The sequence below is a fragment of the Equus quagga genome, chromosome 15, assembly GCF_021613505.1.
Source record: "Equus quagga isolate Etosha38 chromosome 15, UCLA_HA_Equagga_1.0, whole genome shotgun sequence".
In the NCBI taxonomy this organism is placed as follows: Eukaryota; Metazoa; Chordata; class Mammalia; order Perissodactyla; family Equidae; genus Equus; species Equus quagga.
The window spans coordinates 40,691,259-40,715,719 of NC_060281.1; the positions used below are offsets into that span (position 1 = coordinate 40,691,259).

Genomic DNA, 24,461 nt, shown 5'->3' on the forward strand with positions numbered 1-24,461 from the left:
TATAGAAAAATTGAGCACCATAAATCAATTGGATTTGAATGACATTTATAGAAAATTCCACTTAAATAGTGGAACAGGCATTCTTTTCAAGAACAAACATTCACCCAGAGAGGCCAAACACTGGGTCATAAACCTTAACAAATTTAAAATGAAAATAATACAAATTATGTTTCCTGATCATGTTAGAATTAAGCTAGAAATCAAGAGAAAGATATCAGAAGATCTCCAAATACTTTAAAATTGAACACACTTCTAAATAATCCATGAACCAAAGAAAAAGTCTCATGGAAAATTAGAAAATATTTTGAAGTGAAAAAAAAAGAAAGCACAACATATCAAAATTTGTGGGACACTACTAAAGAAGAGCTTAAAGGGAACTTTATAGCATTGAATGTATGTATTAAAAAAGAAAATTTTCTAGAAAACTAGAAAAAAATGAACAAAATTATAAACCAAAATAAGCAGAAGGAAGGAAACAATGAAGATAAGTGCATAAATCAGTGACATGAAAAGCAGAAAAACAATAGAGAAAATCAATGAAACAGCAATTGCCACTTTGAAAAGATTAAGATTGATAGGCCTCTAGTCAGAATGACCAAGAAAAAAAGAAAGAAGAGACAATTACCCATCTCAGGAACGAGAGAGCTGACATCACTACAGATCCCACAGATGTTAAAAGAACAATGATAAAGGAATATTGTAAGCAATTCTATGTACGTAAATTCAACAACTTAGATGAAACAGTCCAATTCTTTGAAAGCCACAAAAGTCAGAACTCCAAGAATATATAGATATACACATATCTATTAAAGAAGTTTCATTCATAGGTTAAAATCTTCCAAAAAAGAGAAACGCAGGTCAAATTATTTCACTGGTGAGTTCTACCAAACATTCAGAGTAAAACTAAAAACAATTTTACATATTCAGTTCCAGAAAATAGTAGAGAATGAAATACTTCACAACTCACTAATGAGACTCGGATATCAAAAGGAGGCAAAAACTGTATGAGAAAGTACAGACTAGTACTCCTCATAAACATAGAAACAAAAATCCTCAGTGAAATATTAGGAAATCATATCAAGCAATATATAAAAGAAGTAATACAACACAACCAAATGGGGTTTATCCCAGGAATGCAAGGCTGGTTCAATATTCAAAAATCAATCTAACCCATCATATTAACAGATAAAGAAAAAAGAATCACATGATTATATCCATTGATGCAGAAAAAGCACTTGATGAAACTCAACATCTACTCATGTAAAATAAAACCAAACCCAATCCAAACAAAAAATCTTAGCAAACTAGAAATAAAAGAGAACTTTCCTAACCTCACAAAGAGCGTCTATAGAAAACTACAGCTAACACCATACTTAATAGAGAAAGAATTAAGTTCAGTAGAAAGATAAAATTACTACATCATACTGGAAGTCCTAGTCAGTGCAATAAGGCAAGAAAACTAAATAAATGGATACAGGCTGGAAGGAAGCAATAAAACTATCTTTATTCACAGACACCGTGATCATCTACTTAGAAAATCCCATAGAATCCACAAAAAAATTCTAGAAACAAGGAGTGAGTTTAGCAAAGTCAAAAGATAAAAAGTAAACATACAAAAGTCAATTATATGTCTATATATGAGCGATGAACATGAGGAAATCATTTTATTAAAAAAATACCATTTACAATGGCTCCTGATAATTAAATAGTTATAAATCTAACAAAATATATGTAGGGTCAGTATGCTACAAAAAACCCAGTATGCACAGAAAACTACAAAACACTGATGAAAGAAATAAAAGGTGATCTAATTGGATAATTGAAGAGATATGCGATCTTCATAAACTGGATGTCTCAATATAGTTAATCTTTAAATTTGTTTTCATTTAATGAAATATTTATTGAATACATTAACCTAATAAAACTTTAATATCATGTGGAAAGTCACATAAGAATTATAAGAACATTCTCCAATTATTTATCTTAGGAACCATAGAGAAATAAACATGGGAAGAAGATCAAGGACAAAATTTTAAAATATTCTTAAGTATATTTCTATAGTGCCAATCATTAATCTTAGTTATTAACTGTAATAAGATATTTTTGATCATCCTACCTTTGGGGATATTTCATCTGTCAATAAAATCATCTTACATTAAAAACATTGAAATATGATGATACATTACTTTGATTAAGGATTTTGCATTATCTTGAACATTTGTTAACTTCGTAAAAAATCATGGACTTCAGAATTCAGATTACAAATACAGTTTAATGGATATTCATGTTAAATGATATGGCAAATGCTTTCTCTGTGTCTATTGAGATATTTTTTCCTAGCCTATTAATATTGTCCATTAGAATGATTGATTTTCACGTGAAACCAATCTAGCATTCATGGTGTAAACACCACTTGATAATGATGTACTAAAAATTTTTGAATGCATATAATGAAATTTGCCATTTTAACCATTTTTAGGTGTATAATTCAATGGCTTTTATTATATTTACAATGTTGTGCAACTCTCACTACTATTTATTTCCAAACTTTTTTAATCATCTCAAACAGAAACTCCCCCCATTTAGCAATAACTCCCCAGTTCACCCCACCCTCCAGCCCTGATAATCTATAGTCTACTTTTTGTCTCTGTGAATTTTCCTATTCTGTATATTTCATGTAAGTGGAATTATACAGTATTGTCCTTTTGTGCTTAACTTCTTTCACTGAGCATAATGGTTTCAAAGTTCTTCCATGTTATAGATTGTATCCAAATTTCATTCTTTTTTATGGCTGAATAATATTCCATTATGTGGAGATATCACGTTTAGTTTATCTATTTTACTGTTGAGGACAGTTGAGTCATGTTCAACTTTTGGCTATTGTGAATAATACTTCAATGAACATGGGAATACTGGTATCTATTTGAGTTCCTATTTTCACTTCTTTGGGGCATATACCTAAGACTGGAATTGGTGGAGCATATGGTAATTCTATGTTAAACTTTTTAAGAAATTACCAAACTGTTTTTCACAGTGGCTGCACCTTTTGCATTCACACCAGCAAAGTATAGGGTTCTAATTTCTCCACATTCTTGCCAGCGCTTATTTCTGGTTTTTGGATTATATCTGTCTGAGTAGGTGTGAAGTGATATCTCATTATGGTTTTGATTTGAATATCCCTAATGACTCATAATGTTGAACATTTTTTTATGTGCTTGTCCATTTGTATATTTTCTTTGGATAAATGTCTATTTGAGTTCTTTGCCCATTTTTTAATTGGGTTGTTTTTTGATGTTAAATTATAAGAGTTTTTAAATATATTCTAGATATTAAGCCCTTATCAAATATATTTTCTCCCACTCTGTAGGTTGTCTCTTTATTTTCTTGATAATAACCTTTGATATACAAAACTTTTTCATTTTTATGAAGTCAAATTTATTTATTTTTCTTTTGTTGCTTGTGCTTTTGGTGTCATATGTAATAATCCATGGCCAAATCCAAGGTCATAAAAATTTACTCACATGTTTTATTCTAAGAGTTTTGTGGTTTTTAAGCTCTTAGATTTAGATTGTTCATCTATTTTGAGTCAATTTTTGTATATGGTGTGAGATAAGAGTCCAAATTCATTCTTTTATGTGTAGAAATCCAGTTGTCCCAGCGTCATTTATTAAGAGATGTTTCTTTCTCTGTTGAAAGATATGGGTATCCTTGTCAAACATAATTTGGCCTTAGATGTATGAGATCATTTCTGGACTCTCAATTCTTTTCCATTGTTCTGTGTGTCTATCTTTATACCAGTACCACACTATTTTGATTACTCTAGCTTTGGAATAAATTTTGAAACAAGAGGTGTTGGTCTTTCAAGTTTGTTCTTTTTCAAGGTTGTTTTGGCTCTTCAAGGCCCCTTTTATTTCCATATGAATTTGTGGATCGATTTTTCCATTCCTGCAAAAAAGGTTGTTAGTATTTTAATAGGGATTGCATTGAATCTGTAAATTGTTTTGAATACTATTGGCATCTTAAAAATACTAAATCTTCCAAGCCATGAATATGGGAGGTCTTTTCATTTATCTATGTCTTCTTTAATTTCTTTCAGCAATGTTTTGTAATTTTTGGTGTACAAGTCTTTGACCCTTTTGGTTAAATTTATTCCCAGGTATTTTATTCTTTTAGATGGTATTGTAAATGGAATTGTTTTCTTAATTTCCTTTTTGGATTATTCATTGCTGGTGTATAGAAACATAATTGATTTTTGTTTGTTGACATTGTACTTTGCAACTTTGTTGAATTTGCTTATTAACTCTAGTAGCTTTCTTGTGTATTCTTTGATGTCCTAAATATAGGATCGTATCAGCTGCAAATGGAGATAGTTTTACTTCTTTCTTTCCATTTACATGCCTTTTATTTCTTTTTCTTACCTAATTTATTTGGCTAAAACTTCCAGTACAATGTTTAATAGCAGTGGTGAAAGTGGGCATCCTTGTCTTGTTCTTGACTTTAAGAGGAAAGCTTTCAATCTTTCACCATTGAGCATGATGTTAGCTATAGGTTTTTCATAAATACCCTTTATCATGTTGAGGAAGTTTGCTCCTATTCCTAGTTTCTTGAGTGTTTCTATCATGAAAGGGTGTTGAATTTTGTAAAATTCCTTTTCTGCATCAATTGAGACAATTATGTGCTTTTTTCCTTTCATTCTATTAATGTGATGAAATACATTTATTTTTTTAATGTTGAATGATGCTTCTATTCCTACAATAAATCCTACATGGTGATGGTGTATACTCATTTTAATGTTTATTGGATATTCTTTGCTAGTATTTTGTTGGGGATTTTTGCATCTTTATTCATAAGGAATATTGGTCTTTAATTTTCTTTTCTTGTGATATCTTTACCTAGCTTTGGCATCACAGTAATAATGACCTCATAGAAAGAGTTGGGAAGTCTTCCCTTCTGTTTTAGGAGAGTTTAAGAATGATGATGTTTTCTATTTTCTTCTGGGGTTGATTGAAACAATTTGTGTGTTCATGGAAATTTGTCCACCCCTTCTAAGTTATTTAATTTGTTGGTATACAATTGTTCATAATATTCTCTTAGAATTCTTTTTGTTTCTGTAAGGGCAGTAGTAATGTCTCCACTTTATGTATGATTTTAGTTACCTGTGTCTTCTCCTTTTATTCTTTGTCCAGCTAAAGATTTCTCAGTTTCTCAATTTTGTTGAACTTTTCAAAGAACCAACTTTTGGTTTCCTTGATTCTCTCTACTGGTCTTTCTTTTTTTTTAATGCAGGTGTTATAGCTATAAATTTTCCTCTAAACACTGCCTTTTCTGTATCCCATGAGTTTCTTATGTTGTGTTTTTGTTTTCGTTTAACCTTTAAATTTTTTATTATTTCCCTAGTAACTTCTTGTTTAACATATCTGTTGTTTAAGAATGGGTTATTATACTTAAGATTTAATTATCTCTAAGGAAATCTGTAGGTTCAATGCAATGCCTACTGAAATCCTGGCAGAATATTTTTATGGATATAGACAATCTGATTATAAAATTTATGGAGAAAAGCAAAGTAACTACAATAGCCAAAACAATTCTGAAAAAGAATAAATTTGGAGGACCCACACTACCCAATTTTAACACTTTCTATAAAGCTACAGCAATCCAGACAGTATGATATTGATGAAGGGATAGGCACGTAGACCAAGAGAACAGAATAGAGTCCAGAAATAGATCTATACAAATGTGATCAATTGATTTTTGCAAAGGTGCAAAAACAATTCAATGGAGAAAAGATAGTCTTTTCAACAAATGTTCTTGGAGCAACTAGACATTCATATGCAAAAAATGAACCTCAATTTACACCTCACACCATATACCAAAAAATAAAATGGATCATAGATCTAAAGGTAAGTGTAAAACTATAAAACTTTTAGAAGACAATATAGGAGGAAATCTTCATGATCTTAGGTTAGGCAAAGATTTCTTAGACATAACCCCAAAAGCACAATCCATAAGACAAAAATTTAATAAATTAGACTTTATAAAAATTAAAATTTTTGCTCTGTGAAAGACACTGTTAAGAGAATGAAGAGACAAACTTCATAGTCTAGACTATGAGAAAATATTTGTAAGTCATATATCTAACTAAGAAATTGTATCCAAAATATATAATGAACTCTCAAAAATCAATGTAAGGAAACAAAAAACTCAATAATCAATCAGCAAAAATATTTGAACAGATACATCACCAAAGAAGAAAAATAGGTGCAAATAAGCATAAGAAATAATGTGTGCAAATCATTAGCTATTAGGGAAATACTGATTAAAACCAGATTGAAATAACAATTAAAATTAATAAAATTTTGAAAAGTTGACAATATCCCCTTATGGAGAGGATGCAGAGCAACAGGAACTCGCACACATTGCTGTTGAGAATTCAAAATGGTACAGCTGTCTGGAAAACAGTTTGGCTATTTCTTTAAATATACACTTATCACCCAGAAATTCCATTCCTGAGTATTTACCCTAGAGAAATTAAACTTTTCTTCACTAAAACTATACACAAAAATTAATGGCAGTTCTATTCATAATTACCACATCAACTCAAATGTCTTTCAACGGGTGAGTGGATAAACAGACCAAGGTACATTCACACCATGGAATACAATAGAAAAAAGAAAAAGAAAGAGCTATTGATATATACAACAACATGGATGAATCTCAAAGGCACCGTGCTAAGTGAATGAAGTCAGTCTCAAAATTTACGTATTGTATGGTTCCATTTATGTAACATTCTGGAAAAGGCAAAACTATAGGGGTGGAGAATGGATTAGTGGTTGCTAGGGTTTGGGCTAGGGGGAGGGTGTGACTAAATAGGGGCAACACGAGGGAGCTTTGGGGCTGATGGAACTGCTCTGTATCCTGATTGTGGTAGTGGTTGCACAAACCTATACATGTGTTAAAATTCATAGAGCTGTTCACAAAAAACGTTGGAAAACATGATCTAAGTAAATTTTAAAAAGTAAGAAACAACAAAAAAACCCCAATTACTCTTAACACCTTTAGTCATGGTAGTTAGACCTAGCATATTTGTCTAAGTAATATCTGTGAAACATTCAAGTTGTATCACAAATATACATGCACATTGTATAGAATTCACAACCCCTTGAAAGAATAATATATACAATTTATCCATTTATAGTAACTGAAGCATAGTTTCATTATTTTAAACAAGATCTTATAGTTTTGTGTGTGAGTGTTTGAGGAAGATTGGCCCTGAGCTAACATCTGTTGCCAATCTTCCTCTTTTTGCCTGAGGAAGACTGTGACTGAGCTAACATCTGTCTCAATCTTCCTCTATTTTGTATGTGGGACACCACCTCAGCGTGGCTTGATGAACAGTGTGTAGGTCCACACCTGGAATCTGAACCCGTGAACCCCAGGCCGCTGAAGTGGAGTGCGTGAACTTAACCAGTATGCCACTGGGCCAGCCCCAACTTATAGATCTTTTAATTTTACTTTTATAAGATCCTGTCTGTTATACATAGAATTTATTTGATCCTTACTACATGCAGTAATTCAGCCCCTAGTTATAATATTGTTTTTATGAGCACATACCAACATCATCTGCTTCATATTCATTCACTTTATGATGGGTACTGGGAATATTTTGTGAACAAAGGGCAGGGACTGCCCACGAGACAGGAAGTGCATGTGTCATTCTACTCTGGGAGTACACTTAGCTGTGAATTTATTGGGTAATAAAGAAACCTGTCCTTGAGATAAGTTTTCATGACAATAATCCTGTAAGGATTGGCCATGATTTCTCATCTATTATGGGAAGCATAGTATAGTAGGGGAAATTGCGTACATGGAATTTAGGTTCTGGTCCTACCACCATTTTTTAGGACCAATTATTTGACTTCTCTGGGCTTCATTTGTCTTATCATTAAAACATAACTATTTTCACTTTGAAATTCTTCAGTGTTCTTTGATGATGTATCTACATGTGTCTAAACAGTTATGTCCTATTACTTGTGTGTTTCTTTGTTTTTAACCTTATTGTTGACACTATTTAGCTGTCTCAGATCTTCCAGATTTTCCCAGAAAGATTGGCTAAGTTTATAAAAAATAGTTTGTTTTGATCAATGCTGTTCTTTATTCATTCATTTATTGATTACTGAGGAGCACTGTGCTAGGTACTGGAGAATTAGAGATGAAATTATTTTGTCCTCAGAGTTATGGTCTCTTGAAAGAGAAAAATAATTATAATAGAGAATGATAAGTGTTATAATACATGTATGTTCTGGAGGCAAGTGGATACAGCTAGGGGACAGAAAATGACTACTGGATGAGACTATGAAGCCAGGTTTTGAAGTGTGAGTAGACACAGAGCAGCAAAGATGGAAAGATGCTGAGATGAAAGATTGCAGTTTCATATAGCAGACTGAAGTGAGTGTATGAGGAGTGCATGGGAGAAGTGTCAGGGCCAGACAGTGAACAGCATTGTGTGTCATACCACATGGTGGATTTTATCCTGAAGGAGTGAGGAGCCTGATAAAGGAGTCTAACAAGGAACAGGGACATGATCAGACGTGCACTGGAAAAAGTAGGTTGTATGTCTGTGTGGTAGGGATATAAATAGGAATGTTGATCCTGGAGACCAGTTTGAAAACCATCACACTAATCTAGGAAAGAATGATGCATGACAGTGGGAAGTTAAGAAGAGAATTCAGATTCAAGGAATATTAAAGAGGTTGAATTGCATGGACTTGGAGAAGAGTTGGAGGTGGTGGGTACATATTTACAGGACAATTGACCACGTAATATGATGCTGCCATTTAAAGTAGTTAGAAGCCACACTTCTGCATGTGAGTAGCTGGCAAATGTTGCCCTCAGGACACACAAAACCCCTGAGAAGGCAGCTTCTAGGTATTGATTTTATTATTTTAGAGAGGGAGACAAAGAAGCGTCAAGAAGTTACAGAATTTTGTGAATGCCACACGTCATGTTTTAGGAAGAGTAATCTAATAGTATCTTGGTTTGGAGATGAGGAGATTGGAGGCAGAAAGACCAGTTAGTGAACCATCTTTAAGACTAGAAGTAGTAAGAAGACGAGAAAAAGTAGTGGCTCTGCTTTAAACTGAGGACTACGCCAGTGGGAGGACATTAATGTGTAGGATGGGAAAGCTACTGATATCTTTGGGTGGAGCGACATCTCTACTCATGTCTGCGAAGTTGACTCCAAGATCATAAATAATGTAAGTCACCTTGGTGCTATAGAAATACAAATGCTTACATATGTTTTTTCTTGGTCTATCTGACTAGAAATATCTATCCAGTCTAGGTAACCAAGTTACAGCTCAAGAAAGTAAAATTCTCTTTCATAGAAATATCTGTCTACATAATCCATGGCAGATGAAATGGAGAAATCCTTTTTCTGTGGAGCTCCCTTTTTCTGCTCTAACACTGCCAATATTACCTTCCTGTATGAAACTGAAATTGCTGATTTACAGTTTTTCCAGACAGGTTGTAGTTTGGAATTAAATTTGGGAGATACTCAGCTCTGATCAATAGCACAGTTAGAAACTAGATCTCAGGATGGGCTAAGACTGAGGATGTGTGTACTCTTTTATAATAGGTAGATATTTAATGAATTTTTCTTTTTGCTTATAAACAACAGAAATTTATTTCTCACACTTCTGGAGGCTAGACGTCCAAGATCAAGGCACTGGCAGATTCTGTGTCTAGTGAGGGCCTGCTTCCTGGTTCATAGATGCTTGTCTTTTCACTATAACCTGACGTGGCGGAAGAAGTGGAAAGACTTTTCATACTTTACTCCCACGGTTGGGGAGAGGCCCCTCCTTTGGCCTCCTGGGAAGGCTGAATCCTGCTCTGGCTGTGTGATGGAGATCTGAGTGGACACTGTCAACTAGTGGTGTGACCTCGGGCAAGTCACCTGTCCTCTCTAAGCCTTAGTTTCCTTCTCTATAAAATGAGAGTAGTAATGGTAGCTATCTCATTAGAGCAATGGGAAGATAAAATCAGTTAGTTCATGTTAAGCACTTAACTCCTGTTAAATAATGTTTATTCATCTACGTATTTGATTAATATTAAATACAAGAGTGTGCTATTCCCACCTGTTTGTAATAGTCAGTTTTGGTACATCTAACTTCAATTCCAATGACCAGGTGATTATACTTAAAAATAAAGTATAAATACAATCTTCTTTGACTAATTATTCTTCCCTAATTAAGGACATTATCCCAAGTATAGTCTTTATTTTGCCATAGGGTAAGTGGAGGGAGATTGGGAAGTGGGAATACAGAGAATACAAAAAAAATTCTGTTGTATTAATCAGACTGTGCATTTGAGAATAAACTTTCTTACAGGGGGATGTTCTTTTTTTGTTCCTATTTATTTATTTATTTTCTTTTTTTTTTAAATTGCAGTAGCATTGGTGTATAACATTATATAAATTTAAGGTGTGCATAGTTATATATTTCAATTTCTGTGTAGATTACATCACGTTCACCACCTAAAGATTAATTGCCGTCCATCACTACACACGTGTGCCTAATCACCCCTTTTGCCCTCCTACCTCCCCACTTCCCCTCTGGTAACCACCAATCCAATCTCTGTTTCTATGGTTTGTTTGTCATTGTTTTTGTCTTCTACGTATGAGTGAGATCATATGGTATTTGACTTCTCCCTCTGACTTATTTCACTTAGCATAATACCATGGGGATGTTCTTATTGTTCAGGTATATTAAAGAAACAAACATCAAAAATGATCCAAATGAACTCAACAATCTTATCAAGAAAAATTCTGATGTGGTAACATGGACCCCGCGACCTGGAGCTACTCTTGACCTGGGTAGGATGCTAAAGGACCCAACAGACAGGTTTGTATTCAATATGTGTAGAGAATAAAAATGGCTTGTGAATTTTCTCAATTTTATGACAAAATAAAGGGCACACCCATGGCCTCTTGACAGGTCCCTATTTGTAGGAATGTACGTTTTTGTTGATTAGCATACTGAGCTTGTTATGCAATAAGATCCACACATCATTTCTTAAAATGGAAATCTTACTATTTGAATAAAATATACTAAGTATCTTTCAAATCTAGAGGGGAAAAACCTGAGTTTTCCCCTAAATTTCTCATCCTATATAATAATTATGCAAATATTTTCCTCATCTCAGATCCTTGAGGATAAAAGGTGAGGAAGTTTTTTCTATTAATGGTCATTATAATGTACAGCTCAAAAAAAGTTGTCTTATGTAAGTAAAAAGCAATAAACTTGAGAGTTAGTTTTCATATCAGTGTAAACATTACCCACCTGCCTGTTAGACATTTGAACAAGTAACAATGCACTGGGAGGATAATTCAAGAAAAGTTCTGCTGTGGCCTTAATTCGGCTTCTCACAATTGTTCATCTAGATTCCTGCAGGGGCCCCTGACTTCACTCTGTGCCTTCTCCTCCTCCACTCCCCTTTGATCCATCCTCCATGCCAGCCTTTTTCCATCTGGTGTTTATAATCCATTGGTGGGTCATAAAATCAATGGCACTGATCATGACCAGTGTTTTTGAAAAATGAAATAGAATAGAATAGACCTGAGTACATTGCATATAACAAGTGTGTGTTATTTCAGGAAACTTTTGTTTCACAGGTACCCTTGGGATGTTGACCCCCAGAGTCTTGATGTAAAATGTAATTTGTACTGAGATCATAGGCAAATAGTTTGATAGCCCCTCCTCTACATGGCTGCCAGACTATCCTTTTTAAAATGCAAAACTGTTTCTGTTCCTTCCTTGTTTAAAATTCTTTAGGGTATCCCCAGTACCCCCAGGATAAAAGTGGTTTTTATTCTCCAGATCAAGGATGAGAAAGATTTTTAATTATTTCAGGTGTTAGCAGGGCATTCAAGAGCGTTTATCATTTGGCATTAGCTTAACTCTTCCATCATCTCTCTCCAGTACTCCAGATGTACCCTATGGCAGTCGTTCTCAAACTTCAGCGAACAGCAGAATAACCCAAGGAGCTTGTATAAATGCCGATCCCTTGGCTTCACCCCTGGAAATTCTGATTCAGTAGATCTGAGTTAGAGCCCAGGGATCTGCATTTGTATCATTGTGTCACACCAAAGCATTTGGGGTAACAAGAGAGTCAATTGTGTTGGATTCTCAGTAGTAAGTCAAAGTCTAAGGGAGACTAAGTGCTTAACTCTGCCTCATGAGGGGAGGAGGAGACAGGAGAGAATAGGAAATGTGGTCAAGGAAAGCTCAATCTGAAATCTGCGGCATTTGAACGAGGTCTTGGAGGTGAGGAGGAGGCTACAAGTAGAGTATTTGAGAGTGAGAGCAAGCGAGAAAGATTGAGAGTCCAGTCGGAGAGAATGGCATGTGCTGGAGAAGGCAGATGTAAATAGTATCATTAGTTTGTTGAATGCAAATACTTCGAATAAGTGGATGTATACCATTCATTCAGAAGTAGTTTATTGAGCTCCATCTGTATACCAGACATCATACTAGGTACAGGGATAGAGCTGCGACAAGGTCCTTCCCTCATGAAGTTATCCATCTACCTGGGTATGGGGTTGGTAAGTAAAGGCGAAGGAAAAGGACAAGACGGGAATGCCATGTTGGGGCCAGGGTTGGAAAGGCCTTGTGAGACAGTCCAAGGAACCTGCCTGTGAGTAAGGAGAGCCTGAGAAAGTTATAAAGCAAAGAAGGAACATTACTTTGTGGTGTTTTAGAAAAACCATTTCAGTTTGCAAGGAGAACATACTGGGGAAGAGGAGACAGGTAGGACAACTCTACAGGTAGAGTCAGGAAGGTGAGTGGGAGGCTGTGGCTTTATCCCAGAAGAGATTAGTGAGGCTTTAAACTGAAACAGGAGAAAAGAACTGGAGAAGCAGATTTGAGATATTTTTAGAAGTTAGAAGCTTTAGGATTTGGTAAGTAATTTATTACAGAAACCAGTGCATCAGTAGCTTTGCCTAAGCAATGGATTGAAAGTGTTGAGAAGTGGGACATAGAGACCTACCAGTACTTGCCAAATCTTTACTAGACAGGCATCTATTTCCCTCCTTATATTTCTCTTATCCAAATCACACCCTATTCCATTCTCAGGGTTCAAGATTCCATGTTTCCTGCAATGATCCCTCTTCACACTGGATGGATAGAGCTCTAGGAATGTCAGAGAACTTCAAATTGCTGACTGGGTTTCAAGATAAAATTTCCCATCAGTCTGTCAGCTGTGGTTTGATCAGTACACTAAGAAGACCATATATTAGAGACAGAAAATTCTGGATATATCTCAAAGATAGGCTGAAGTCATTCATATATGTTCAGCAAATATTTCTTGAGCCCTCTCTATGTGCCAACCATGGTCGCTACTTTCATCAAACTTGAATTCTCATGGAGGGGGCTGTGGGACAGGAGTGAGCAGAAATCCGCAAAATCAGTATGACCACAGTATAGTTAACATTTCCATCATTTAGTTATTGGAACCAAAAGTGTCCAGATCAATGATTTTCCAACATTTTTTTCCCAGACGTGGACTTTTATCTTCAAATGTGTTCTGACTTGGAAAGCCATCACACTAAACAATTAATAGGAGCTGCTCTGGTTTAGGGTGGGCTGGGGCCACCCTCACCTGTCCCCTGAGGTGCTTCTGTGAGACCCTGGGAATCATCTGGGCAGTCTTAAAGCTACTGTCTGATTGACTGTTGACATTTCGGTGCTGACTTTTGTCTTCCATATTTATTGCTTTCTTCTTTCATCATTCTCTCACCTTCATGTCTTTAAGCAAGGGCATCATAGAGCCTCCAGAAGGGACCAAAATTTACAAAGATTCCTGGGACTTTGGACCGTATTTGAAGATCTTGAATGCTTCTATAGAAGATGAAATATTTCGTCACTCATCCTGGATAAAAGAGTACTACACTTGGGCTGGATTTAAGGATTATAACCTGGTGGTCAGGGTATGCTGTTATTTGTCTTTGCTTTCTTAAATTATGGAACTATATGAAAACCCCTTAGTATTCTAGTTTATTTCTCCATAAGCACTCATTAAGCCTTGAACTGCCTTATTTTTAGAGAGCAGATTTGACAATGTGATAAACAATCCCTTGTTGAAATTTACGGAATGTTCTCAAGTCCAGCTCAGTTTCTCTTTGGAGTATTTTTTCCCCTCCTATCACCACGTGTTTGTTGTTGTTTGTTTCTGCGAGTGTTTTGTTTTGTTTAGCATGGCAGAAATAGCTATTTAAACTGCAGAACTAGAAGGTAGGATCCACCCAAGAGGTGGGAACCTGGAGCAGGGTGACATAGAAGCATGTAAGTCTTATCTGCAGCTGTGGTAAGGACTGAGCTGCACAAACCATGACGTTTAGCCATGAGGTTAAGTTCTAGATCTAGGCTGAAGATATCGAACTTAAATTAGCCCCAACACATACACACAGAGCTCACCAGCCAAGTAGTTCAGGCTATAACCCGGTCACACAAGCCGAGGACATATGCAAAAGCAAATTAAATACTAACAGGCAGGAAGGAGTGTGAGAGTAAGAAGCAGCCAGAAGTGGGCCGGGAGTGCCTGCAGAGTCAATGAATAACCAGCCTCTAATATGGATATTTTCTCTGGCTTCTATTTCATGCCTGAGGTTGTTCCTGGGAAGCAAAGTTTAGGGATGGCATCAGGAAATGGACAACATTCACACTCAGCCCAGGTTTATCTTTCAACCCCTGAACGTTAATACCAGGCAACACTTGCCATTCTCAAAAATAGTGATTCCTAAAAACTTAGGAGTTTTTAGGGGGTCAATGCCAGTTGTGACAAAGTTTTTACTGGCCAATAGTGAAATAAGTATGAGCATGTCTATGAGTGTGGTTACAAAGATGTCAACTCTCTTTTCTTGGAATGAATTGTCATTATCCCAAGATTAGGTCATTTCTATTTTTTTAGGTGTTAAAGCATTCTTTCTTTATTGAAATAAAAGGATAGCAAATGTAAGGATTTTTTTTTAGAGTACTCACTTGGCAAAAGAAAATGTTGATATCTCTCTTAGATCCCAAATATTTTTTAGGAAATTGTCTTTGAAATCCAAAGATATGGGAAAATTGGTCTAAAAGATATTTTCAGTTGGACCATTAGTATGAAAAAGAATTTTTTTAACTTTTTATTGAGATTGTGATAGTTTACAATCTTGTGAAATTTCAGTTGTACATTACTGTTTATCAGTCATGTTGTAGGTACACCACTTCACACTTTGTGCCCACCCCCAGCCCCCCTTTTCCCTTTGTCTACATGTTTATGAAAAAGAATTTTTAATGAAACTATTTATGTTTGACTGCTATACGATGATGAGAGACATTCCACATTTTATTCATTCCTTAGCCTGCAAACTTATGGTGGTATTTGATATCTCGTTACTAATAGTACTTAAGATGGTAATAACCTTCCTGTAAATTTGATTCAGTTCGTGACGTGAAGCAGTTTTGCTGTGGAAGACTAGGACTTGAATGCTATCAGTTCAGGAGAGGGGAGAGAGAAAAATGAAGAAAGTGGGAGAAAGAGAAAAGAGGAGAGGGACTCTTTATATTAATTCCAATTCATTGCTATCATTTAAGGGCATTTGGGTCTTACCCATCCTATAATTTTTTAAAGACCTTGACCACCAGATTCATGTGCTTCTTCCCTTTACCATGTTGTCATTTGCACAGATGATTGAGACAGATGAAGACTTCAGCCCTTTTCCTGGAGGATATGACTACTTGGTTGACTTTCTAGATTTATCCTTTCCAAAAGAAAGACCAAGCCGGGAGCATCCCTATGAGGAAGTAAGCAGCAACACTGGTCAAAGTGCTCCTTCCTTCCTTCCTTTCTTTCTTTTTAAATAAACTTTGTATTTTAGAATAACTTCAGATTTACAGAAAAGTTGCAGGGAGAGTACAGAGTATTGCGAACATCTTACTTTACCATGGTACATTTGGCACAACTAATGAGGCAATATTGAAATAATATTATTAACGGAAGTCCATCCTTGCTTCTTTCTGAGTCATTGACAAAGATTGGATTCTCCACCCGCTTACTTCCAGACAGCTGCCGCCTACGCTGCTGTTGGACCTGCAAGCGTTGATCTCTGCTTCCCTTTCTCTTCTCTCCAACGGTGTCTCCTTCCCCAAGGGAACCAAGTGGGTGGCTCTGTAAAAGGAGTTAAGTCAACATAAACCAACACATATTTTGTTGAGCTCCGATTTTGAGCAAACCCCTCACCTGCAGCAGCATGAGGTAAAGGTGAGCCTTGGAGGCAGCCTCCAGATTGGGACTGGTGTCCCACCCCTGCTGATTAGGAGACTTTGAGCAAGTTATTTCACCTGTCTGAACTTTGTGTTTTTTTCCTTTCATAGGGTTTATCCTTGCCTTACCAGTGTTTTTGTGTGATAGTCAAATGACATAATATATGTGAGCATGCATTGTAATTTTAAATTCTACATGAATGTAATAATCATTAAATAAATTAGGCTGTATATTCTGCCCTTGAGCTTATTATGTGTGCCATATAAATGTTTGATGCCTTAATTGTAGAGGTTTCAATGTACCTTCATATACTAGATGTGTTCTTAACGCACATTTTAATAATTTGACTTGTATTTTTATGTTTAGTAAAGTACTTGCTATTGAAGAGAATCTTATGCTGAAACTTCAGTGAAACCAATAATCCACTACCTGCTTTATGGGTCCTAAAAAACTGGGTTTTCCCAGATAGGATTTTCACCCTATGTGAAGCACCTGTTTTAAACAAAATGAATCTGTTACATTATTGCTTTATTTACCAAACATGTATATAGCTTGCTGTGTGCCAGGCACAGCTTTAAGCACTTTATAAATAGTAACTCATTTAATCTGACAACAATCTTATTAACAGATATTACCATATTCTCCATTTAGAGATGAGGAAAATGCCATAATGAGAGGTTAAATAATTTGCCCAAGGTGATACAGCTAGAAAATGGTGGTGCGAAGGTTTGACCATGAGCTGTCTATGCATTTGAAAGTCTATCCATTTAGCCACTGTGTTTCTTCTCAAATCTGGACTTATGAAACCTGTAAATTAACATATCTGTTAGCCTTAAAGGAGATTTATCTTTGGAATTTTTAAAATAAGTTCATTTAAAATATTTAACTGAAAAAAGTCGCTTTTTTTTTTTTTTTAACAATCAAGCATTTTTTAGACTTGCCAGGGCCAAACTGCAAAGGACTTTTCTTTTTCTTATTATTGAATAAATTTGATGTGTGACATTGTGTAAGTTTAAGGTATACAATGTGGTACTTTGATAAATTTACATATTGTAATATGACTGCTGATGTAGCAATATTTATGACATTACATGATTATAGTACAATATTATTGTCTCTATTCATTATACTGTGCATTAGAGTTCTATGGCTTATTTATTACTCATGGCAAGTTTGCACCCTCAAACACTATCTCTCTTATTCCCTGGTAACCCCAGCATTTTACCCTCTATTTTTTACAAGTTGGACATTTTTAGATCCACATATAAGTGATATCATACAGTACTTGTTTTTCTCTGTCTGACTTATCTTCCTTAGCATAATGTGTCAACGTCCATCTACATTGTTACAAGTGGGAGGATATCTTCCTTTCTCATGGCTGAATAATATTCCATTGTGTATAGGTACCACATATTTTTTATGCATTCATCTGTTAATGGGTATTTGGTTTGTTTCCACATTTTGGCTACTGTGAACAATGCTGCAATAAACATGGGAGTGCATATATCTTGTCAAAATCCTGTTTTCATTTCCTTTGGGTATATACCCAGAAGTGGAATTCACAGATCATACAGTAGATCTATTTTTAACTTTTTGAGGAAGCTCCATATTATTTTTTATAGTGGCTGGACTAATTTACATTCTCACCAACAATGTATGAGTTCTCTTTTCATCACATCCCCTCCAGCACCTGTTATCTCTTGTCTTCTTGATGATAGCCATTCTAACAGGTGTGAGGTGATATCTTGTCGTGGTTTTGATTTGCATTTCCCTGATGATTAGTGATGTTGAGCATCTTTTCATGTGTCTGTTGGCCATTTTGATGTCCTCTTTGGAGAAAGGTCTAGTTTTTCTGCCCATTTAAAAAATTGGATTATTTGTCCTTTTGTTATTGAGTTGACTGAGTTTTTCGTATATTTTGGATGTTAACCCCTCATCCAATATGTGGTTTACAAAAATTTTCTCCCATTCTGTAGGTTGTCTTTTCATTTTGTTAATTGTTTCTTTTGCTGTGCAGAAGCTTTTGAGTTTGATGTAGTCCCATTTGTTGATATTTTTTCTTTTGTTGTTTGTGCTTTTGGTGTCATGAACAAAAAATTATTGCCAAGACCAATATCGATGAGTTTCTTCCCTACATTTTTTTCTAGGAGTTTTATGGAATCAGGTCTTATGTTTAAGGCTTTCATCCATTTTAAGTTAATTTTTGTGAGTGATGTGAGCTAGGGGTCCAATTTCATGGTTCTGCATGTGTTTCTCCAATTTACCCAGCACCATTTGTTGAAGAGACTATCCTTTCCCTATTGGGTATTCTTGGCTCCCTTGTCAAATACTAGTTGACTGTATATGCTGAGGTTTACTTCTGGGCTCTTTATTCTGTTCCATTGGTCAATGTGTCTACTTTTGTGCTAGTACCATTCAGTTTTTATTACTATGACTTTGTAGTTTAGTTTGAAATCTGGAAGCATGATACCTCCAGCTTTGTTCTTTTTTTTTTCTCAGGATTACTTTGGATTTTTAGGGTCTTTTGTGCTTCCACACAAATTTTAGGATTATTTCTTCTATTTCTGTGAAGAGTGCCTTTCATATTTTGATGGGGATTTCATTGAATCTGTACATGGCTTTGGGTAGTATGGCCATTTTAACATATTAATTCTTCTGATCCATGAACGTGGGATGTCTTTCCATTTCTTTGTGTCTTCTTCTATTTCTTTCAGCAAAGTTTTGTAGTTTTCATTGTACAGATCTTTCACTTCCTTTGTTAAATATATTCCTAAGTATTTTATAAATAATAAAATGCTATTGTGAATTGGATAGTTTTCTTTAGTTCTTTTTCAGATGCTTCATCATTAGTGTTAAGGAATGCAATTGATTTCTATATGTTGATTTTGTATCCTACCACTTTACTGAAATCATTGATTAAATCCAACAGGCTTTTGAAAATAAGGTCACTTTTTCACAGCTTTTCATAACGCATCTGCTGGATAAAGCAAGCAACAACTCTGTTGCAGATTTAAATGCACCGTGGGGTAAATCATAATGCCTGCCGTGTACACAGTGGACTGTAATATGGCTCTCAGTTCCTTTATCTCCCAGCATTTTAGTGAGATTTCTATGTGCTGAGCTTTGCTTAAGGAGATTATGTCTATACTTGGAAGAACTCCTTTTCTTGCTACCTGGAGCCCTCTCATATTGTCTCTCTCTCTTTATTTTGGGGGGGGGGGGCGCATTAATTGCCTTTCAAACCCATAAGTATATTTTCTATCACTCCAACTGTCCGTCTTTCCTAGATGCATGGTTTCTGTATCTCTCTATCCTCCTGCTGCAATCTGGATGGGCTCCTCTCTAGTTCTACTGTAAATCTGTCACCCTGTGACATCCCTTAGTGGCTTCCAGACCCCACCCATGTCTTCACCTTTTTTGCTTTACTCCTTTATGGGACTTTCTGCTTAAGTAACTGCTGAGGAAAGGGTGCATGGGAGCTAAACTTTGAGTACCTTCCTGCCTCACTTCGTGTGATAATCTGGGTGAGCACATAATGCTGGGTGGCAAATCATTTTCCATGGACACCTGAGGCCATTGCTTCTTTGGCTTCTAGTTGCATGCAGTGTTGCTTACCCCAGGTTGATCTTTCTTCCTTTGTAGGTGACTTTTAAGAATCAAGGGATGAATCTATATTTACCAAAAAAAAAAAAAAACCCAAAAAAGACTTTTTCAAGGTGATTTAGGGCTCTCTGTATACGTAGGATTTGTTACCCAGCAGGCTTTACTTGAAGGCAGTGGTTACACGCTTAAATGCTCACAGACTGGCCCAAGGCAGATCTTGTAAACAGGTGGAGCTGAGTGGGGACTGTGTCAAGTGGAAAGCAAATGCCAGATGAGAAGGGGGCAGCCCCTACTGAGTTCCAGCTGATCTTCTGAATTTTCCAGAGAACTTGGAAATCTGGATCTTCATGTGAAATGCTCGAATCTATAAACGTGGAAAGCAAATTCAATTTTTTAAAAGGGGCTGTAAGCTATACAAAACAAGAGCTAGGCTGGGTTTGATCAGGCAGCCACTAGTTTGTTTAAGTTATGAAGGCGAAGAGTCAGGTATTAGGCTGGGGGACCCATAAACACCCAAATGTGGAGGTCCTTGCTCTGGGGCATCACGAGCATACTATGTGCCCTCATTCTCCCCTCAAAATCGATTCCATTTCTTCGGAGAATTGTCTGAATGTATTTAGCCTTGGGGCAATGCATTGGCATAGGGAAGGGGTCCATTGTTTCATGTACATAGTTTTGTGCTGTGTGTCCCTACTGTCATCCATGGTACCTACCTCTACTCCTTCCACATCTGAACGCCCCTCCACATACTCTCTGGGATTCTGCATCCTCTGCCCGGTTCTTCCGATGCCACTCATCTGCCTCCTTTCCAGATTCACATTAGTTAGTTGAAATCTCCTGCCTGTCAACAACTCACTTCATTTCTTCTTTACTGTGGCAGTTTATAGCTATATAATTGCTTTGTCAACATTGCAGCTGGATCTGGCAGTGTTCAGAAGACAAGTTATGAATGTGATCTGTCCGTCAAATTACCCCTTGCTTTCTTCACTTCCTGACTATTCTGCATATTTGGGGGTCTCTCTTTCTCCAGCCATCACCTAAGTCTCCATTTCCCCCAGGGTTCTGTGCTCAACCCACTCTTCTTCTCAAGTCTCTTCCTGGGGGAACTCATCTGCCAGCACCACTTGTCTGCTAATGACTCCAAAAATCCACATGTCCTACCTGGACTTTCCCCAGACCCCTCCAACACTGTCAAGCTTTGGATTCTTTATAGTCAATTGCCTACTAGATATCATCACTCAGATTTCCAAATTCTTGGTACCTCTTTTCCAACCTGTTCAAAATTCAACTCATCATCCTCCTTCTCTAAGCTCTTTCTCCTTTTCTATCCTAATTGCTGGAAATATCAGCCCACTAGTGAGTCAAGCTAGAAACGGGAGTGATCTTTGATTCTTTCCTTTTCCCTCATCTCCAAATCTAATCAATCACCAAGAACTTCCCATTTTACACCCTAAATATTTCTCAAATCTGTCCCCAGTTCTTCCATGTGCTGCTCTCCAGATTGAAAGGTCAGAAAGGCCATCTCCCCTCCACTGTGAGGAACTGGGTCCCGATACTGCCTCTTAGCTGGGCAGTCCTCAACCTGACCAAGCTGTGCAATCGTGTTTCTCAACTCTATTGGCAAAAGAACAGATCCTCTGACCTGTGTTTGTAATCTCAGTTCACAAGGGATATTACCATTTTGTAGGAATGGTGCAGGAAAGAGAAATAAATCCAAAACGTCAATCTTCTAATTATTCTGTGTCATTTAATAGCCTGTCATTTATGACTGTCTGTCTTTATTGGCATTAGCATGATATTCCCCAGGGGAAAAAAATGTGATTCCAGATGCTGAAAAAGCTCCTGGTAAACTTTAACCCCTGTACTTATGAAGTGTTAGAACCATGTCTAGTCTTGGGATACCTTCCCTTCCTGCTACTTCATGCTCTTTTTATAAATTTTCTCATTTTTTTTTTTCTCACAACATTCCTGTAACAGAGGGAACTGAGGCTTAGCAGGGTTAGGGTCACATGATTAGGAAACGCTGGGCTGAGACTCAAAACCATCCCTGCTCATCTTCTAATTCTGTGCTCCTTTGACTATTCGACAGCTTCCATGCCAGGAGTTGGGATTCATTAAAGGTAAGGGCCTTGACCGCCTAGTCGAGGTGTTCATGCTCTACGGCAGGCCTGACATAGAGCGCTGTCAACTTGCAGGCTCTGCTTTGCCTCTGAGTGTTCAAGGAAGAGACTAGAACACTCTACTTTCAGAATAATGGTGTAGCACGCATTTGTTGAAAGCTTACTATGTGCCAGGCTTGTTTTAAGTTTTTTATATACATTGACTCAGTTAATCCTCACAACAGTCCTTTGAGGAACGTCCTATTATCTTCATTTTATAGATAAGGAAAGGGAGGTGCAGATGGTTGCCTGTTTCACACAGCTAGAATCTGGATTTGAACCCAGCAATCCAACTCTGTGCACTTAGCCACTAAGCTTCCGCAGCTCCTGAGCTATTTCCTGTTTTTCTTCCCTCCATTTCTGCTGTGCTCAGGGTTCCTTCTTTCCCCCTCAGCCTGTGACATCTACTCCAGTAGACTGTTCTCCTTGACTCCCCAAGCCCCTGCCATCATAGGCATCTGCTTCTCCCAGGGACACGAGGGGATGGTCCTCTGTGCTGGCTGGGTCACCCCTGCTAGTTCTTCCGTATCTGTTTCAGATTCGGAGCCGGGTTGATGTCATCAGACACGTGGTGAAGAATGGTCTACTCTGGGATGACCTGTATATAGGATTCCAGACCCGGCTTCAGCGGGATCCTGACATATACCATCATCTGTAAGTCTGAAAATGCCTGTTGTATGCCAGGCCACTGCAGAGGATGCTGTGGATACATAAGCAGAGTCACACTGACTATGCCCCCAAACTCTGACGGATGTGTGAGATTCCACCATTAGAGTTTTATTCCTTTGTTAACCTGTTAAAAAGCAAATCCGGTTAGGAAAGTCACATTTTAAAGAGTCATCATTTATACATTCATACAAATGTGTTTCAATCCCTTCTGGAAGCGGTTTTTCGTATAGGAAAGGGAAGAACATTATGAGAGGGGAAGGGTATGTGTGCTAAGACGAGAATGAGGCGGGGGCGTTTATATGGCAAAGATGTGGTCATTGAAGACAGTCATTGCCCATGTCACATTTTTGCCTGTGCCCAATGCTGAGCGTGGATTTGGTGGACTAATTGGTTAAAGGGAATGGCCCACTGAGTTTCTACCTGCCTGCACTTCAAAACCATGTAATTTTCTCATTGCAAAACTATATATCTTTAAGATTATATTTGGAATATTTGAGTTAACGTGTCAGGCCCATTTGCCATTTTTATATTTGCAAACTAATCAGCAAGAGGGAGAATACCTTCTTTATCATTACCACGGACCCTCTGAAAAATAAAGGAATTTAATTTTAAATAAGAAAACCTACTCTCCAGCTTTTGCTTTGAGCTTGCAAGCACAGGTGTGGTTTAACTTCTTTTTTACTTATTTCCTTTTGACTGTTTTCAAATTATAAAAAAACTTTAAAGAATGTGATGCACGTAAAATGAAATAAGCCTGCCCCACCCATCCCGCAAAACCCTGTGTGTTTCCTGCCTCTCATTCTACCCCTCTCCAGGGTAGCTCTTGATAGCAGCTCAGTGTGTATCATCCCAGGCTCTGGGCATATCAACATTTCTCAAATTTATTTGTTTTTAATGAAACATCCCATATGGTTCAGGGGGAAGGTTATTGTTGCTGTTGTTTTTTAAACATAATCCTAGTACATATGTTCTGTAATTTAGCATTTTTTACTCACAAATGTGTGTTTGGTATCCCTTGTCTTGGGACACACAGATCAACCTCAAACTTTTTTTTTGTTTTTTGTTTGTTTGTTTGTTTGTTTTTTAAGGAAGATTAGCCCTGAGCTAACTACTGCCAGTCCTCCTCTTTTTGTGCTGAGGAAGCCTGGCCCTGAGCTAATATCTGTGCCCATCTTCCTCCACTTTATATGTGGGGTGCCTACCACAGCATGACACGTCAAGCGGTGTCATATCTGTACCCGGGATCCGAACTGACGAACTCCGGGCCGCCAAGAAGCGGAACGTGAGCACTTAACCGCTGCACCACCGGGCTGGCCCAACCTCAAACGTTTTAACAGCTGTAAAACATTCTAACTTTTAGAATTCTAAGTTTATGTTCAACAGAGCATGTACCTGTCTTCTTGTTCTGGAAAAAAAGACATATAGCAAATTTGGGGGAGATTTGAGAGGTTACTTTTCTTAAGAAAATAATTCCATCTTGGAAACTTTTAGGATATTGATGCTAAAGACTATTTTGTTATATTGTTTTGATAACAAAGGTCCTAAATGTATGAGGATCCCATAATGAATCTCGGGAAGCAGTCACAGCCCATTTATCTTTGTTGCTCTTAAAATGGGATTTATGAGTTTTCTAAATATTTTTCTTGATATAAAAATTATACATATCTACTGTAGAAAATTTGAAAAAGTATTTTAAAATACAAAAAAAGAGTTAAAACCACAAATAATCCC

General features: G+C 36.8%; 1 protein-coding gene across 3 annotated transcripts in view; it reads left to right on the forward strand.

Annotated features, from left to right (window-relative positions):
• LOC124226048 (cytidine monophosphate-N-acetylneuraminic acid hydroxylase) overlaps positions 1–24,461 on the forward strand; it is a 76,963-nt gene that overhangs the window by 48,070 nt on the left and 4,432 nt on the right. For all 3 annotated transcript variants that reach the window (XM_046638848.1, XM_046638846.1, XM_046638847.1), the window contains exons 10-13: positions 10,758–10,898; positions 13,810–13,984; positions 15,723–15,839; positions 22,600–22,715. In XM_046638848.1, the coding sequence (XP_046494804.1) occupies positions 10,758–10,898; positions 13,810–13,984; positions 15,723–15,839; positions 22,600–22,715 (549 nt within the window). The remainder of the gene's footprint in view (positions 1–10,757; positions 10,899–13,809; positions 13,985–15,722; positions 15,840–22,599; positions 22,716–24,461) is intronic.